A 17,844-nucleotide genomic window follows, 5' to 3' on the forward strand; every position below is an offset into this window, starting at 1 on the left:
AAATGGCAGAGACACAATCAGTATTTTGCCTCAGTTTTCAAGGTGGAGGACACTAGTACCATCCCAATAGCAACAGGAAATGCAGAAGTTGTAGAAAGGGAGGAACTTAGAACAATCACCACCACTAGGGAAAACGTACTGAGCAAACTATTGGGATTGAAGGCAGACAAGTTCCCAGGGCCTGAATCCTCGGGTCTTAAAGGAAGTGGCAGAGGAGATTGTGGATCCATTGGTTATAATATTCCAAAATTCCCTGAATATGGGAAAGGTTCCAGTGGATTGGAAAAAAGCTAATATAACGCCCTTATTCAAAAAGGGAGGGAGGCAGAAAGTAGGAAACTATAGACCAGTTAGTTTAACATCTGTCGTTGGGAAATTGTTAGAATCCATTATTAAGGAAGTAATAACAGGACATTTAGAAAGTCAAAATGCATTCAATCAGAGTCAGCATGGTTTTATGAAGGGTAAATAGTGTTTGACTAATTTGCTAGAGTTCTTCGAAGATGTAACAAGTAAAGTGGATAATGGGGATCCTGTAGATGTAGTTTATCTGGACTTCGAGAAGGCATTTGATAAGGTGCCGCACAAAAGGTTAATACACAAGGTAAGATCACATGGGGTTAGGGGCAATTTATTGGCTTGGATAGGGGATTGGCTAACCAACAGAAAACAGAGAGTCGGGATAAATGGGTCCTTTTCTGGCTGGCAAGATGTAACTAGTGGGGTGCCACAGGGTTTGCAATCTATATTAATGACTTGGATGCAGGGATAGAAGGTACTATAGCCAAATTTGCAGATGACACTAAAATAGGTAGGATAGTAAGTTGCAATAAAGAAATTTACAAATGGATATGGATAGGTTAGGTGAACGGACCAAAATTTGGCAGATGGAGTTTAATGTGAATGAGTGTGAGGTTATCCATTTTGTTGGAAGAATAGAAAGGCAAATTATCTAAATGGAAAGAAACGTCAGAGTGCTTCGGTGCAGAGGGATCTGGGTGTCCTCGTGCATGATTCGCTGAAAACTAGTGTGCAGGTACAACAGGTAATAAGAAAGGCAAATGAAGTTTTGGCATTTATTGCTAAAGGAATAGAGTATAAAAGGGAAGTGTTGCTGCAACTGTACAAGGCATTAGTGAGACCGCACCTGGAGTATTGCCTACAGTTTTGGTCCCCTTACTTGAGGAGGGATGTAGTTGCATTGGAGGCAGTTCAGAGGAGGTTCACTAGATTGATTCCAGAGATGAGGGGTTTATCTTATGAAGAGAGATTGAGCAGTTTAGGCCTTTACTCTCTAGAGTTTAGAAGAATGAGAGGAGATCTAATTGAGGTATACAAGATGATTAAGGGGATTGACAAAGTAGACACAGAGAGGATGTTTCCTCTTGTGGGGCAATCTAGAACAAGAGATCATAGTTTTAGGATAAGGAGAAATTACTTCTCTCAAAGGGTCGTGAGTCTGTGGAATTCACTACCCCAGAGTGCGGTGGATGCCGGGACATTGAGTAAATTTAAGGAGGAGATAGACAGATTTTTAATTAGTAATGGGTTGAAGGGTTATGGAGAACGGGCAGGAACGTGGAGTTGAGGCCGAGATGAGATCAGCCATGATTGTATTGAAAGGCGGAGCAGGCTCGAGGGGCTGAATTGCCTACTCCTGCTCCTAGTTCTTATGAGTCCAGAGAAAGCGCAGAATAATGAACAGTTCTGACCGAAAGCTAAAACAAGAAAAACAAGTTAAAACTAGCATGTGGTTAGAGAATATATAAAAATAAAATACATTTTTTAAAAATGGGGCTCATGGTATGAAATTATTGAACTTAATTTTGAGTCCGGCCATCCCTAACATGTGCAATATTCACCCTAAACATGCCAAACCAGAAGTATATGCAAACATCAGTTCAGTCTGTTGGTGGTTGCTGCTACACTCACCATATCTGGCGTTGTGCCGATTTTCTTGGCCAACTCACTGCGCTCCATGGTGCTGAGGTACAAGAACTTATTAAGCAGTTCACCATCCAGAATGTTCCGCACTGCATTCTGCAAAGCCCGTCGATCACAGTGCAACATCCTACGTCACCAAAGAGGGTAAAAAAGCATAACACACATTATCACTCTGTGGGTAGCAATCTCATCTCAGAGTCAAAAGGTCATGGCTTCGAGCCTCATTCTAGGACTTCAGGTATAATCTAGGCTGGCACTTCAGTGCAGTACTATCTGCCCTCTCAAATGGGCATGAAAGACCCCTTGGCATTATTCAAAGCCAATCAGGGGAGCTCTCCCCAGTGTCCTGGTCAACATCTATCCCTCAACCACTATCAATAAAACAGATTATCTGGTCATTTATGTAGTAGCTTACTGTGCACAGCCAGCCATATTTGCTTACATCAAAAGTAACTACACTTCAAAAGCACTTCAGCGGCTGTGAAACGCGCTATAGAAATGCAAGTTTTTTATTTATTTTAAATTTCCTAACTTCTAACCGTGTCCCTTGGGGTTTACCATGGTGAATCACTTGTTTGGATCAAGTGTCAAGGAGCTGGCTTGAATTCAACAACAAAGCCTCACTTTTTTTTTTGATCATGTTAAGAGTACTATATAAATGTAACGAGGTTTCACAACAAGAAGGTATCATGGAGAGAGACATGAGGAAGTGCGAACAAAGCTCGACAAATAGGTAAGTTTTGAATTGGGTTTGAAAAGGTGGTGGTCACAGGGCTGACTGAGGCAATGGAAACATAGAACTTGGTGTCATCAGAACAGACATGGAAGCTGGCTTCATGCTGGAGGTGATGCCACCAAGAAGCAGCATTTATATGAGGAACGGGAATGCTGAGGATAGACTTTTGGAGGTGACTGGTACAGCAGATGCCAATGTGAGTAAAAGCTACTTACTAGGTGATACAGATCGAATCAAACTAGTATCAAATTGTATGATGTTCATTGCAGGGTAGTGTAAAAGATAAAATAGCTTAATATTGAGTCAGAATTCTGAGAGATACAGGCGAACACATGGTTTAGATTAAAAAAAGATTTGCATATTTCTAGCACCTTGCATAACCTCGGGACATCATAGTTATACAGCACAGAAACAGGCCCATCGTGTCTGTGCCTGCCATCTGGCCGATCTATTCTACTCCCATTTTCCAGCACTTGGCCTGTAGCCTTGTATGCTATGGCGTTTCAAGTGCTCATCTGAGTACTTCTTAAATGTTGTGAGGGTTCCTGCCTCCACCACCCCTTCATGCAGTATGTTTCAGATTCCAACCACCCTCAGTGAAAAAAATATTTCCTCAAATTCCCTCCAAATCTCCTGCCCCTTACCTTAAATCTATGCCTCCTGGTTATTGACACCTCCGCTAAGGGAAAAAGTTTCTTCCTATCTACCCTGTCTATGCCCCTCATAATTTTGTATACCTCAATCAGGTCCTCAGCCTTCTCTGCTCTAAGGAAAACAAGCCCAGCCTATCTGCTCCAGCCCAGGCAACATCCTGGTGAATCTCCTCTGCACCCTCTCCAGTGCAATCACATCCTTCCTATAGTGTGGCGACCAGAACTGTACACAGTATTCCAGCTGTGGCCTAACTAGCGTTTTATACAGCTCCATCACAACCTCCCTGCTCTTATATTCTATGCCTCGGTTAATAAAGTCAAGTATCCCATATGCCTTCCTAACCACCTACCTGTGCTGCTGCCTTCAGTGATCTATGGACAAGTACACCAAGGTCCTTCTGACCTTCTGTACTTCCTAGGGTCCTACCATCCATTGTATATTCCCTTGCTTTGTTAGTCCTCCCAAAATGCATCACCTCACACTTCTCAGGATTAAATTCCATCTGCCTCTGCTCTGCCCATCTATATCGTCCTGTAATCTAAGGCATTCCTCCTCACTACTTACGACACCACCAAATTTTGTGTCATCTACTGATCATTCCTCCTATATTCACATCTAAATCATTAATGTACACTACTAATTGCAAGGGTCCCAGCACCGATCCCTGTGGTACACCACTGGTCACAAGCTTCCAATTGCAAAAACAACCCTCAATCTTCAACCTCTGCCTCCTGCCACTAAGCTAATTTTGGATCCAATCTGGATCCCATGGGTTCTTACCTTCTTGACCAATTTTAAGATTTAAATAAAAGCAAAATACTGTGGATGCTGGACATCTGAAATAAAAGCAAAGTGCTGAAAAACTGACCTTTCATCACAGACCTGAAAGGTTAACTCTGTTTCTCTCTCCACAGATGCTGCCAGACCTGCTGAGTGTTTCCAGCACTTTGATTGTACCAAAGATCTTTACAGCCAATAAAGTACTTCTGAAGTGTAGTCACTGTTGTAATGTAGGAAACATGGCAGCCAATTTGCACACAGCAAGCTCCTACAAACAGCAATATGATAATAACCAGATAATCTCTCTTATTTGATGATGTTGAATTCCAACCACCAGGACACCATTGGTGGTTGGAATTCCACAGGTGAATGCTAAGTAAGCAGATGTCAGGTCAATACAATTTAAGAAACAATGTTTATGTAAGTATCATAGCTAGTTTGGAGCCAACATGTCTACATTTCAGCTGTTGTTATTCTGTTAAGATGTGATATTTATAACTAAGCAAAACTGTGTTATCTTCCACATAAACGAAACAACCCTTCCAGAGAAATGGGAATGTATTATTTTTTTAAATTTTATTTAGAGATACAGCACTGAAACAGGCCCTTCGGCCCACCGAGTCTGTGCCGACCAACAACCACCCATTTATACTAATCCTACATTAATCCCATGTTCCCTACCATTCTCTACCTACACTAGCGGCAATTTACAACGGCCAATTTACTTATCAACCTGCAAGTCTTTGGCTGTGGAAGGAAACCGGAGCACCCGGCGGAAACCCACGCGGTCACAGGGAGAACTTGCAAACTCTGCACAGGCAGTACCCAGAACTGAACCCGGGTCGCTGGAGCTGTGAGGCTGCGGTGCTAACCACTGCGTCACTGTGCAACATCACCATCTACTGGTGGAGTGGCATGAGAGAATCTCAGAATGGTAGGTGCAGAGCAAGTCATCTGATGTTGTCCCACTAAGGTGTAAGTGGGTTCACTCCCAGTAAATCTTCAATATTTCATGCTGAGAACTCGCCAGGTTTGGTTTGTAGACTCTGATGGAAATCTTACTACACTAAGTGTAGAGACGTGTAACTTATTGTACTTTGCCGATTGATAAAACCAACTAGCTATTTATCTCTTGCATCCAAACCCTCATAATGTGATTTAATTTACTCAGTTGATCTAACATTTATAATTCTACAGATTGGCGCAAGCCTGGCAATCTCATTTAGACAGACCATAAGGAGAGCAGGTGTAGGAAATGGACAATTCACATTGAGTGATGTAGGTGATTGATTTGGCAATGAGAGAGCTTTATCCTTGATAGCACTCATACTCAGTCTGGGATACTTGATATGACAGTGTAGAGGGAGCTTTACTCTGTATCTGGCCTGTGGGAGTGTTTGATATGACAGTGTAGAGGGAGCTTTACTCTGTATCTGGCCTGTGGGAGTGTTTGATATGACAGTGTAGAGGGAGCTTTACTCTGTATCTGGCCTGTGGGAGTGTTTGATATGACAGTGTAGAGGGAGCTTTACTCTGTATCTGGCCTGTGGGAGTGTTTGATATGACAGTGTAGAGGGAGCTTTACTCTGTATCTGGCCTGTGGGAGTGTTTGATGGGACAGCGTAGAGGGAGCTTTACTCTGTATCTGGCCTGTGGGAGTGTTTGATATGACAGTGTAGAGGGAGCTTTACTCTGTATCTGGCCTGTGGGAGTGTTTGATGGGACAGCGTAGAGGGAGTTTCACTCAGAATCATGGAATTGTTATAGCACAGAAGGAGGTCATGCACTGGCTCTCTGAATGAGCAATTCACCTAGTGTCATTCCCCCGCTTTCTCCCCATAGTCCTGCACATTCTTCCTTTTCAGATTACAATCCAATTCCCTTCTGAATGCCTCGATTGATCCTGCCTCCACCACACTCTCAGGCAGTGCATTCCAGATCCTAACCACTCGCTGCGTGAAAAAGTTTTTTCCTCATATCAGTTTTGTTTCATTTGCTGATTACTTTAAATCTGTGCCCTCTCGTTCTCGATCGTTTCACAAGTGGGAACAGTTTCACTCTACTTTGTTCAGACCCCTCATGATTTTGAATATCTCTATCAAATCACCTCTCAGCCTTCTCTTCAAGGAAAACAGTCCCAACTTCTCCAATCTATCCTCATAACTGAAGCTCCTCATCCCTGGAACCATTCTCGTGTATCTTTTCTGCACTCTCTCCAATGCTTTCACATCTTTCCTAAAGTGCAGCGCCCAGAACTGGACGCAATGAGGCCGAACTAGTGTCTTATACAAGTTCAACATAACTTCCTTGCTCTTGTACTCTGCCCCCATTAATAAAGCCCAGGACACTGTATGCTTTATTAACTGCTCTCTCAGCCTGTCCTGCCACCTTCAATGACTTATGCACATATACACCCAGGTCCCTCTGCTCCTGCACCCCCTTTAGAGTTGTACCCTTTGTGTTATATTGTCTCTCCATGTTCTTCCCAGATTGAGTATGAGTGCTATCAAGGATAAAGCTCTCTTTTTATTGCCAAATTGAATCACTTTACATTTCTCTGCATTGAACTTCATCTGCCACCTGTCTGCCCATGCCACCAACTTGTCTATGTCCTTTTGAAGTTCACAGTTCACAATGCTTCCAAGTTTCATATCATCTGCAAATTTTGAAATTGTGCCCTGTACACCAAGATCTAGGTTATTAATATATATTGGGAAGAACACTGACCCCTGGGAACTCCACTACAAACCTTCCTCCAGCCCGAAAAATATCCATTAACCACTACTCTTGTTTCCTGTCATTCAGCCAATTCTGTCTCCATGTTGCTACTGTCCCTTTTATTCCATGAGCTATAACTTTGCTCACAAGTCTGTTATGTGGCACTGTATCAAATGCCTTTTGGAAGTCCACGTAACCACATCAACAGCATTGCCCTCATCAACCCTCTCTGTTATCCCTTCAAAAAAAACTCCAGCAAGTTAGTTGAACATGATTTTCACTTAACAAATCTGTCCTGGCTTTCCTTAATTAACCCGCATGTGTCCATGTGACTTAATTTTGTGCTGAATTATTTTTTCTAGAAGTTTCCCCGCCACCGAAGTTAAACTGACTGGCCTGTAGTTACTGGGCTTATCTCTTTTTTGAACAAGGGTGTAACATTTACAATTCTCCAGTCCTCTGGCACCACCCAAGTCTAAGGAATACTGGAAAATTATGGCCAGTGCCTCCGCAATTTCCACTCTCACTTCTCTCCGTATTCTTGGGTGCATCTCATTCGGCTCTGGTGCTTTATCAACTTTAATTAGAGACAGCGTATCTAACACCTCCTTCCTTATCGATTTTAAGTTCTTCCAGTATATGAATTACCTCCTCTTTCTGTATCTAACCCGAACTGTACCTGCTCTGGGACAGTTTGATGGGGACAGTGTAGAGGGAGCTTTACTCTGTGTCTAACCTGTGCTGTACCTGCCCTGGGTGTGTTTGACAGATGTAAGATTTGTAAAAATAATCCATTCCCTGACACCTTTTGCATAGAGGAACATTAAAATTCACCTCTTTTTGAAAAAAAAAGTATCACGGCCTGGAACTCTGCAATCTTTGCCTCAGTTGGTTTACTTTCACCAATCTTCAATAGGTCTGATCAGGTTTAGAGGCTTTCAGATTGCATTTCGTCAGACAGGCTGTTGCAGAGAAGCTGAATCTGCTCTACCCAGGAAGATGAGCTAGTAAGTGCAGGAGATGGGGAGATGTTTCGGTTTTTAAAAATTACGACTATTTGAAGATTTAGATATAAAAAGGAATATAGAGGTGTGAGGTGCTGAAGGCTGCTTTCTTCTTACCTGAATGCCCTGGGATTGAGGCCCGCGTGGTGAGGAATCATTGTGATCAGTGCATTCTGTAACATCAGAAGACGCCGGTATGTCTTCTCCTGCATTGGTAATAAGAATCCCATTCCACCATCCAGCGTTGCTAAGAAACAAATTGAACACAAATAAACCCCGAGTGAAACATACCGAACCAATATGGTGAAACAAGATTCCAATCCCACCATCCTGTGTCACTGGGAAATAAAGTGACAATAAAACGTGTCCAGTACTGATATAATGGATAACTGATATTTACCAAACCAGGTAATGTGTTTGTTCTCCCAAGCCAGGTTCTTCTTATTTGAGCCGTCCATGATGCCACGACACGGTGTCCGCCAGAAGGCGTTCACGTGAGCTGCCACGTTAAAGTCTGCCCTTCGCAGTAACCGTGTCCCTCCATAGCTCTCCCTCGCTGAAAGAGAATAACCAGAGATTTCTCGAACATCAGGAATAAAGGTCATTTTCGGGTTGACAGGCTGTAACTAGTAGGTTACCACAAGGATCAGCGCTTGAGCCTCAGCTGTTTACAATCTATATCAATGACTTAGATAAGGGGACTGAGTATAATATAGCTAAGTTTGCTGACAATACAAAGTTAGGTGTGAAAGTAAAGTAAGCTGTGAGGCAGACACAAGATTCCATGACGGGATATAGACAGGTTAAGTGAGTGGACAAGGACATGGCAGATGGAGTATAATGTGAGGAAGTGTGAAGTTATCCACTCGAAGGTAAAATAGAAAATCTGTTTTTTTTTTAAAATGGGAGAGACTGGGAAATGCTGGTCTTTACAAGAACCTGGGTGTCTTTGTACATGAATCACAAAGTTATCATGCAATTCCTGGAATGAGGGGATTGGCTTAAAAAGAGAGATAGGAAAGGCTAGAGGACTGGTTAACTAACAGGAAGCAGAGTACAGATAATTGGGGCATTTTTGGGTTGGCAAGCTGTAACAAATGGAGTGCTGAAGCATCAACTATTTACGATCTATAATCAATGACATGGGTAGAGAGACCAAATGTATGGTTGCTAAATTTGCTGCTGACACAAAGATTGGTAAGTTGTGAAGAGGGCATAAAAGAGTCTGCAATGCGACATAAATAGGTTGTGAGTGGGCAAAAAATTGGCAGATGGGATATAGTGTGGGAAATGTGAACTTGTCCACTTTGGCAGGAAGAATAGAAAAGCTGTATACTATTCAAGTGGCGAGATTGCAGAACTCAGTGATGCAGAGGGTTCTGGTACATGAATCATAAAATGTTAGTATGCAGGCACAACAAATGATGAGGAAGAAATGTTGTTTATTGCAAGGGGAATGGAATATAAAAGTAGGGACGTTTTGCTAAGCTGTACAGGGTGGTGGTGAGAGTACTGTGTAGAATTTTGGTCTCCTTACTTAAAGGATATAATTGCACAGAGAGGTTCACTCGACTGATTCTCGGATTGAAGGAGTTATCTTATGAGAAAGGTTCGACAGGTTGGGTCTGTATCCATTGGAGTCTAGAAGAATGAGAAGCGATCTTATTGAAACATAGAAGATCCTGAGGGGGCTTGACAGGGTGGATGTTTCCCCCTCGTGGGAAAGACTAGAACTAGGGGACACAGAAATAAGGGGTCTCCCATTTAAGACAGATGAGGAGAAATGTTTTCTCTCAGAGGGTTGTTAGTCTGTGGAATTCTCTTCCCAAAAAGCAGTGGAGGCTGAGTCATTAACTAATCCTTAAAAATATTCAGATAGATTCTTGATTGACAAACGAGTCATGGGGGTAGACAGGAAAGTAGAGTTGAAGCCACAATCAGATCAAATGGCGGAGCAGGCTTGAGGGGCCGAATGGTCTACTCCTAATTTGTATATATGTAGATTGAGAGATGAGGCCTAAATTCTCTGGAATTTCGAAGAATGAGAGGTGGTCTCATTGAAACATAAAATTCTCAAGAGAATTGAAAAGGTAGATGCTGGGAGGATATTTATCCTGGCTGGAGAGTATGACACTTTTTGTTTTGTTTTGTTTATGTGAGGTGGGTAAGGCTACCAGTTATTGCCCTTAAGATGGTAGTGAGTCATCTTCTTGAACTGCTGCAGTCCATGTGGTGTAGATACACCCACAGTGCTGCTTGGAAGGCATTTCTACCCAGCAACAGTGATGGAATGGTACCTGCTCTTGCAACCACAGTATTAATACGGGTGGTCCAGTTGCAATTCTGGTCAATGGTAACTCCCAGGATTTTGATGGTGGGGAACAGTAATGCCACTGAATGTTAAGAGTAAGTGGTCAGATTCTCTCTTGCTGGAGATGGAGATTGTCAGGCACTTCAAGGTTACAGTCTCAGGATAAGGACTCAGAGGAAGAGAAAATTCTTCACTCAAAAGGTTGTGGATCTTTAGAATTTTCTATCGCAGAGGACTATGGATGTTCAGTCGTTGAATATATTCAAAATAGAGATCCATAGATTTTTGGATACTAAGGAAATTAAGGGATATTGAGAGAAGATGGAATTAAGGTAGAAAATCAGCCATGATTGTATTGAATGGCGAAGCAGCATTAAAGAGCCGAATGGCCTACTCCTGTTATTTCTTAAGCTCTTACAGTTAGAATGTTCTCACAACAGTGATTTACCGGGATAAAATAATCAGTGTTGTGATATACACAGGACCAGCAGCATCCCTTGATATAAAACATATATTATACCATATTCAGGATAGCAATAATTGAGGAGTCAGAAGATTGTGGGTTCGAGTCTGACTCTAGAGACCTGAACACAATTTCAGCTGACACCCAAGTGCAGGGCTAAGGAAGTGCTTCACTGTCGGAGGGGCAGTACTGAGGGAGCAATGTGCCATCAAAATTTATCCCTCAACCATCTGCACTAATTATCAATATCACATTGCTGTTTGCATTCGGATGCCCTGTTTCCAACACTATGACTGTGATTACACTTCAAAAGTACTTTTTTTTTAATTATTCGTTTCATGGGATGTGGGTGTCACTGGCTAGGCCAGCATTTATTGTCCATCCCTAATTGCCCTTGAGAAGGTGGTGGTGAGCTGCCTTCTTGAACCGCTGCAGTCCATGTGGGGTAGGTAAACCCACAGTAGAAGTAGGATCGAAATTCCAGGATTTTGACCCAGCGACAGTGAAGGAACGGCGATATAGTTCAAGTCAGGATGGTGTGTGGTTTGGAGGGAAACTTGCAGGTAGTGGTGTTCCCACGCATTTGCTGCCCTCGTCCTTCTAGGTGGTAGAGGTCGCGGGTTTGGAAGGTGCTGCCTGAGTAGCCATGGTGCGTTGCTGCAGTGCATCTTGTAGACGGTCCACACAGCTGCCACTGTGCTTCGGTGGTGGAGGGAGTGAATGTTTGTGGATGGGGTGCCAATTAAGTGGGATGCTTTGTCCTGGATGGTATCGAGCTTTTTGAGTATTGTTGGAGCTGCATCCATCCAGGCAAGTGGAGAGTATTCCATCACACTCCTGACTTGTGCCTTGTAGACAGTGGACAGGCTTTGGGGAGTCAGGAGAGGAGTTACTCGCCTCAGGATTCCTAGCCTCTGATCTGCTCTTGTAGCCACGGTATTAATATGGCTACTCCAGTTCAGTTTCTGGTCAACGGTAACCCCTAGGATGTTGATAGTGGGGGATTCAGCGATAGTAATGCTGTTGAATGTCATGGGGAGATGGTTAGATTCTTTCTTATTGGAGATGGTCATTGCCTTGCAGTTGTGTGGCGCAAATGTTACTTGCCACTTATCAGCCCAAGCCTGGATATTGCCCAGGTCTTGCTGCATTTCTACACGGACTGCTTCAGTAGTTGAGGAGTCGCGAATGGTGCTGAACATTCTGCAATCATCAGCGAACATTCCCACTTCTGAACTTTTGAAGGAAGGTCATTGATGAAGCAGCTGAAGATGGTTGGGCCTCGGACACTACCCTGAGGAACTCCTGCAGTGATGTCCTGGAGCTGAGATGATTGACCTCCAACAACCACAACCATCTTCCTTTGTGCTAGGTACGGTTCCAACCAGTGGAGTGTTTCCCCCGATTCCCATTGACTCCAGTTTTGCTAGGGCTCCTTGATGCCATACTCGGTCAAATGCTGCTTTGATGTCAAGGACAGTCACTCTCACCTCACCTCTTGAGTTCAGCTCTTTTGTCCATGTTTGAACCAAGGCTGTAATGAGGTCAGGAGCTGAGTGGCCCTGACGGAACCCAAACTGTGCATCACTGAGCAGGTTATTGCTAAGCAAGTGCCGCTTGATAGCACTGTTGATGACACCTTCCATCACTTTACTGATCGAGAGTGGACTGATGGGGCGGTAATTGACCAGGTTGGAATTGTCCTGCTTTTTGTGTACAGGACATACTTAGGCAATTTTCCACACTGCCGGGTAGATGCCAGTGTTGTAACTGTACTGGAACAGCTTGGCTAGGGGCGCAGCAAGTTCTGGAGCACAAGTCTACAGTACTATTGCCGGAATATTGTCAGGCTCACAGCCTTTGCAGTATCCAATGTCTTCAGTTGTTTCTTGATGTCACGCAGAGTGAATCGAATTGGCTGAAGATTGGCATCTGTGATGCTGTGGACATCAGGAGGAGGCCGAGATGGATCATCCACTCAGCACTGCTAGCAGAAGATTGTTGCAAATGCTTCAGCGTTGTCATTTGCACTGATGTGCTGGGCTCCCCCATCATTGAGGATGGGGATATTTGTGGAGCCACCTCCTCCTGTTAGTTGTTTAATTGTCCACCACCATTCACAACTGGTTGTGACGGGACTGCAGAGCTTAGATCTGATCTGTTGGTTATGGGATCGCTTAGCTCTGTCTATCGCATGCTGCTTACGCTGTTTGGCATGCAAGTAGTCCTGGGTTGTAGCTTCACCAGGTTGATTTTGAGGTATACCTGGTGCTGCTCCTGGCATGCCCTCCTGCACTCTTCATTGAACTTCACTGGCTGTGAAGGGCTTTGAGACAACCTGAGGTTGTGAAAGGTGCTATATAAGTAATGCTAGTCTGTCTTTTCTGTAAAGAACTCGATTCTTACCTTATGCTGAGTTAGCTCCTCTCAGTTGAGATGGGAAGTACTACAGCTGGCAGCAATACCTCTGGGATAGCAAGGACACCAAGCAGCATCCATTCCTCATTGTTATCTCGTCATCTGTGCATGTTTGGAATTTGGGTTGTCATAGCTGATGCATCAAACTCTCAGTCAAGGCCTCCCTGTACTTGTGGAATAATATCCCACCAAGGAGTCAAGGAGAGGAGAGGACAGGAGCACTCACTTTCAATTTCTTAGCCCAGATGAGACATCCACTGCCAGCATTTAAGATGGTCTAATAACTTATATTGTTTAGCAATTAACAGCAAGCAGTGTGGTGCAATCAGCTGGAACTCTGATTCTTAAACTCAGAAAGCTGAATGTGAGTGTAACCCAGATTAATGCAACATGACTGAATCCATCTTTCTCAGCATTTGCTTCAAGGCTGCAAACTGAGAGGGGTTCTGGGTCAGAATTGTATACCTACAGGGGAAGCATGGTCCAAACACTGACAGTACAGGCTGCTTAGAAGGACAGCATTATCAGACAAAGCATCTTGCTATCTTTATAAACAGAGTTATGTGGCTGGGAATGTGACTGGATGACTCAGATGATCAAATAAAAAGACTTGCATTTATATAGTACCTTTCACAATCTCAAGACTTCTCAAAGCACTTTGCAGCCAATGAAGTACTTTCTGATGTGTAGGCGACTACTGGTAATGTTACTAGACTAGTAACCCAGAGTCCCAGGCTTATGCTGTGGGGATATGAGTTCAAATCCCACCATGGCAGATGGTGGAATTTGAACTCAATTAATAAATCCGGAAGTAAAAAGCTAATCTAGTGATGACCATGAAACCATTGTCGATTGTTGTAAAAACCCATCTCTTTCACTCATGTCCTTTAGGGAAGGAAATCTGCCGTCCTTATCTGGTCTGGCCTACACGTGACTCCAGACCCACAGCAATGTGGTTGACTCTTAAATGCCCTCCCAAATGGCCTAGCAAGCCACTCAGTTCAAGGCCAATTAGGGATGGGTAATAAATGCTGGCCTAGCCAGCAACACCCACATCCCATGAACAAATATAAAAAAAGTCACTGTTGCAATGTAGGAAACACTCCACATGATCCTGTACTGCTGGGATTGGGTTTTTTTCACACATGTTAAGGCAGCAGGCCAGGGTTTAATTGTCGCGATGGATAAATATTCTGGACTTTCACCTGATGAAACAGGGAACATTTGTGCAAAACCTTCCCTCCAGAGATCAAGGAGAGGGGAATGAGTCCAAGGTTAAGTAGATGATACGTCACCTACAGAAAGAACAATTAGATTGGCAATGGGCCCTGTTTTAGAGAGAGAGAGAGGCAAAAATTGTAAAAAGCAAGGCAGTGCTGAATGCACACCGCGCACAGAGCTTAATGACAAGTGGCTCATACCTTCTGGCTGATACATATACACCAGGAGATTCTTCTCACGATCAGACACTGAAATCAAATGAAAGGAAAATATAGAGTCAACTGCACAGAGCACGTAAGGAAACTGGAGAGAACTGCCAATGTACCACGGCTTCTTAAAACCCACACAGCTGGTTACACCCAAGACTTGTCAGGCAAAACCCCACGTTGCAAGGTCCAAGTCTTTTCCACAAATGATGGGCTGGATTCTCGGGAAAGAGAATAGTGTGAAGGGATAAAAACAAATGAGAAGAAAAAAAAAGAAAAATGCTGGAAATCTGAAAGACATTTAAAAAAAAGGAAGTGCACAGCTAGTCTCCAAAGAATAAAAGGCAAGATAATATTTTGGGTGGAGATGCATCTTCAGAGGTGGGATGTTTTGACATTCTGACAAAGGTCACACTTCCTGTGTTACCCTATCTTACAGAGTCAGACGGAGTTGCTGTGTTTGTCCAACATGTTTCTGCACTGAAAGTGAGGATGTGGTGAGCTAAAATAGAAAGCAAGGAGTAAGGAGGTCTTACTAAAAAGCAGGCAGTATTCCAGTGGAGTGAATGGTTCAGGGTTAAAAAGGTTCACTGGACAAAACACCCAGAGCTTGGTGCTGAAATGGAGGGAGATGAAAAGGTCTGAGTTTGTCCCACAGGGTGAGGAGAACAGGATCAATGGGCTGTTCTTGCTCCTCCCTCCATATTCGCAGGTTTATAATGGGGAGAAAGTTATTACTAACAGGAACATTATTAGTGCATCCCATCTGGTTAAATTGCAAGCTGCAAGAGACCATGAGTTTTCTTCATTACCACTTAGAGGGTGCAGGGCAACAAGGAGAGAAAAGTGACATTATTAGAAGCAAACCTGTGGGTAATGCCAAGCAACAGTCCTGGACAGTTTGGGCAGTAACTCACCAAGGAATCCCAGCTGAGAGTTGTCCACCATAAATTCTATGCTGTACACTTCCAGAAGTTTCGGATCCTGGGGACAAGTGACAAACAGTTAGAGGTGAGCTTTGAAAGAAAACACCCATGCCCTGCATCATCTATCTTAAAATTTCTCACTAGTTTCCTCCCCTTCCTGGGCACCCACTGCTACTTTACCCAAATGTCCAAAGCCTGACAGCCAGTGTCCAGAGATGGGCATCACAGCTTAATCCTGATCCTTTACTCAACTGATGGCCCCACACAGATTTATTTACCAGCAGTATGGATGGTGGTGGTGTAGATGGCAGGGGGGTGGGTACTGACTAGTCGTCAGAAACAGACACCTTAGCTAACTCCTCTCCCCAACACAGGGGTGTTGGGGAAAACTGCATTTCTCCAACTGCTGCCTTAACCAGCTGAGACCAGGTAGCTCAGCCAATACTAGGGACTGATCCTGGGACCTTCCTGCTCTGCTGGGCTCAGACACTCACTGCAATAACCAGTGAGGTTCAATGTTCAAAGTAATTTTTAAAGCCACCACCACACCACACCCCCACCACCTGGCCAAAGATCAAAGAACACACAATGCTTCCAACATAATGTTTCAATCAGTTTTTAATCCCTTGCTTTTAACAGTACTCCCTAATGTTGTGCTTAAATGAATCTCAAAAGTTTGCCCAGTGCTGAGGCACCTTAGTGGCTCTATTGATAAACGAACTGCCAGCGAGTCCCAGAAGGTCGGTGCTGACCTCAGCTAACGCACCGGCTGGGACCCTATGTTTGGTCTCAGCACACCCTGCAGCAGGAAGGAGACACAGAAATCCATCAGGTTTCCTGCTCATCAGGGCCACCCTGCAACCCCTGCTGGACAGCAGGGGGATGGGGAGATGCCCAACATTTGAACAATCTGCCATCATCTCACATGAATAAAGGCCCGGTTGGTAAGAATCACCAGCACCTACTGATTTACACCTCAGGACAAATCAGACCTTCAGGAGAGGAGGAGGAACACAGAATACCAGGGTGGGTAATCTGACATTAATATTTAGCCAGCTGTGACTACCCTCCCTGTTAGACACTGGCTAGGAGGATTATCCCCTAAGATTTAAAATGGGAATAGCCTCCATTTTACTCAGCCAAACACTTCAGTAAAAAGGACAAAATGTTCACGTTCATCACACTATCCCACAGGAAATGAATGCTTTAGAGCTGCTCCCATCACTGGGGGTCAGTACAAGTGGTCTGTATTGTGCTACACACGTACCCTGCTAACAAGAGACAGTGTCTTACTCTCCTCTTGGTAGCGGAGGATGGAAACACTTTTCATGATATCTGCCGCCATGATGAAATTCTTGACACTGATCATCTGGTGGATGTAGAGTTGAGTGTCGATAAACGCCATTCCCGTCAGGTCATTGTCTTTCAGGCTCCACAGGAAAATCTGTACAAGACGAATTTCATCATGCAGTGTTACTGGGCAGAAGATCCAGAAGGAAAAATACTCAATTCTTTCTCAAGTCTTCTGGAATTTTAAATGAAACAAAAATATAAAGGACTTATATTTCTATAGCGCCCTTCACGTCCTCAGGATGTGCCACAGTGCTTTGCAGCCACTGAACTACTTTTTGAACTGTAGTCATTGTTCTAATGCAGGGAACACAGCAGCCAATTTGTGCACAGCAAGATCCCACAATTAGTAACGAGATAAACAGCCAGATAGTCTGTATTTTCGTGACGTTGACTGAGGGATAAATATTGGTCAGGACACCGGGGAGAACAAAGAACAGTACAGCACAGAAACAGGCCATTCGGCCCTCCAAGCCTGCACCGATCTTCATGCCTGCCCAAGCTAAAACCTTCTGCACTTCCGGGGCCCATATCCCTCATTCGTGAAGATGTCTCTTAAACGTCGCTATCGTACCTGCTTCCGCCACCTCCCCCGGCAGCAAGTTCCAGGCACTCACCACCCTCTGTGTAAAGAACTTGCCTCGCACATCCCCTCTAAACTTTGCCCCTAACTCCCCGGATTTTCTTCAAAGTAGTGCCAGGAGATCTTTTACATCTGAGTGGAAAGACGGAGCCTCGGTTTAACATCTCATCCAGAAGGTGGCACATCTGACAATGCAGCACTTTGTGTCAGCTTAGATTATGTCCACTCCAGGGACTTCAATCCATAGCTCTCATGCCTCTCAATCAGATAGTTAACAGTTGAGAAAAGGCTCAAGAGCATACTGTGTACAGAATGCAACCACTTCAGCAATAACAAGCTCCTAACTAGCAAACGAGGAAAGCTTAAGCAAATTCACAGGAATATCAAAAGGTCATATAGACCAAGACAAATGACACTGTCTCGTGATAAGCGACACTGAGCTGAGGAGAATCATGAAAATATCTGATATTGTTGGTGGTGCTCGGGACCAGAGTGGCGAGTCACAGAAGTTCACACTGAGGTATTGGCAT

General features: G+C 43.9%; 1 protein-coding gene across 1 annotated transcript in view; it reads right to left on the bottom strand.

The window, feature by feature from the left end:
- Positions 1-17,844, bottom strand: part of cpsf1 (cleavage and polyadenylation specific factor 1) — a 114,172-nt gene that overhangs the window by 8,602 nt on the left and 87,726 nt on the right. Inside the window, exons 33-38 of the mRNA XM_068015755.1 lie at positions 16,649-16,825; positions 15,373-15,439; positions 14,450-14,497; positions 8,237-8,392; positions 7,954-8,083; positions 1,933-2,071 (exon numbers count right to left, since the gene is read on the bottom strand). Of these exons, the coding sequence (XP_067871856.1) occupies positions 1,933-2,071; positions 7,954-8,083; positions 8,237-8,392; positions 14,450-14,497; positions 15,373-15,439; positions 16,649-16,825 (717 nt within the window). The remainder of the gene's footprint in view (positions 1-1,932; positions 2,072-7,953; positions 8,084-8,236; positions 8,393-14,449; positions 14,498-15,372; positions 15,440-16,648; positions 16,826-17,844) is intronic.

The sequence above is a fragment of the Heterodontus francisci genome, chromosome 2 (genome assembly GCF_036365525.1).
Source record: "Heterodontus francisci isolate sHetFra1 chromosome 2, sHetFra1.hap1, whole genome shotgun sequence".
NCBI lineage: Eukaryota > Metazoa > Chordata > Chondrichthyes > Heterodontiformes > Heterodontidae > Heterodontus > Heterodontus francisci.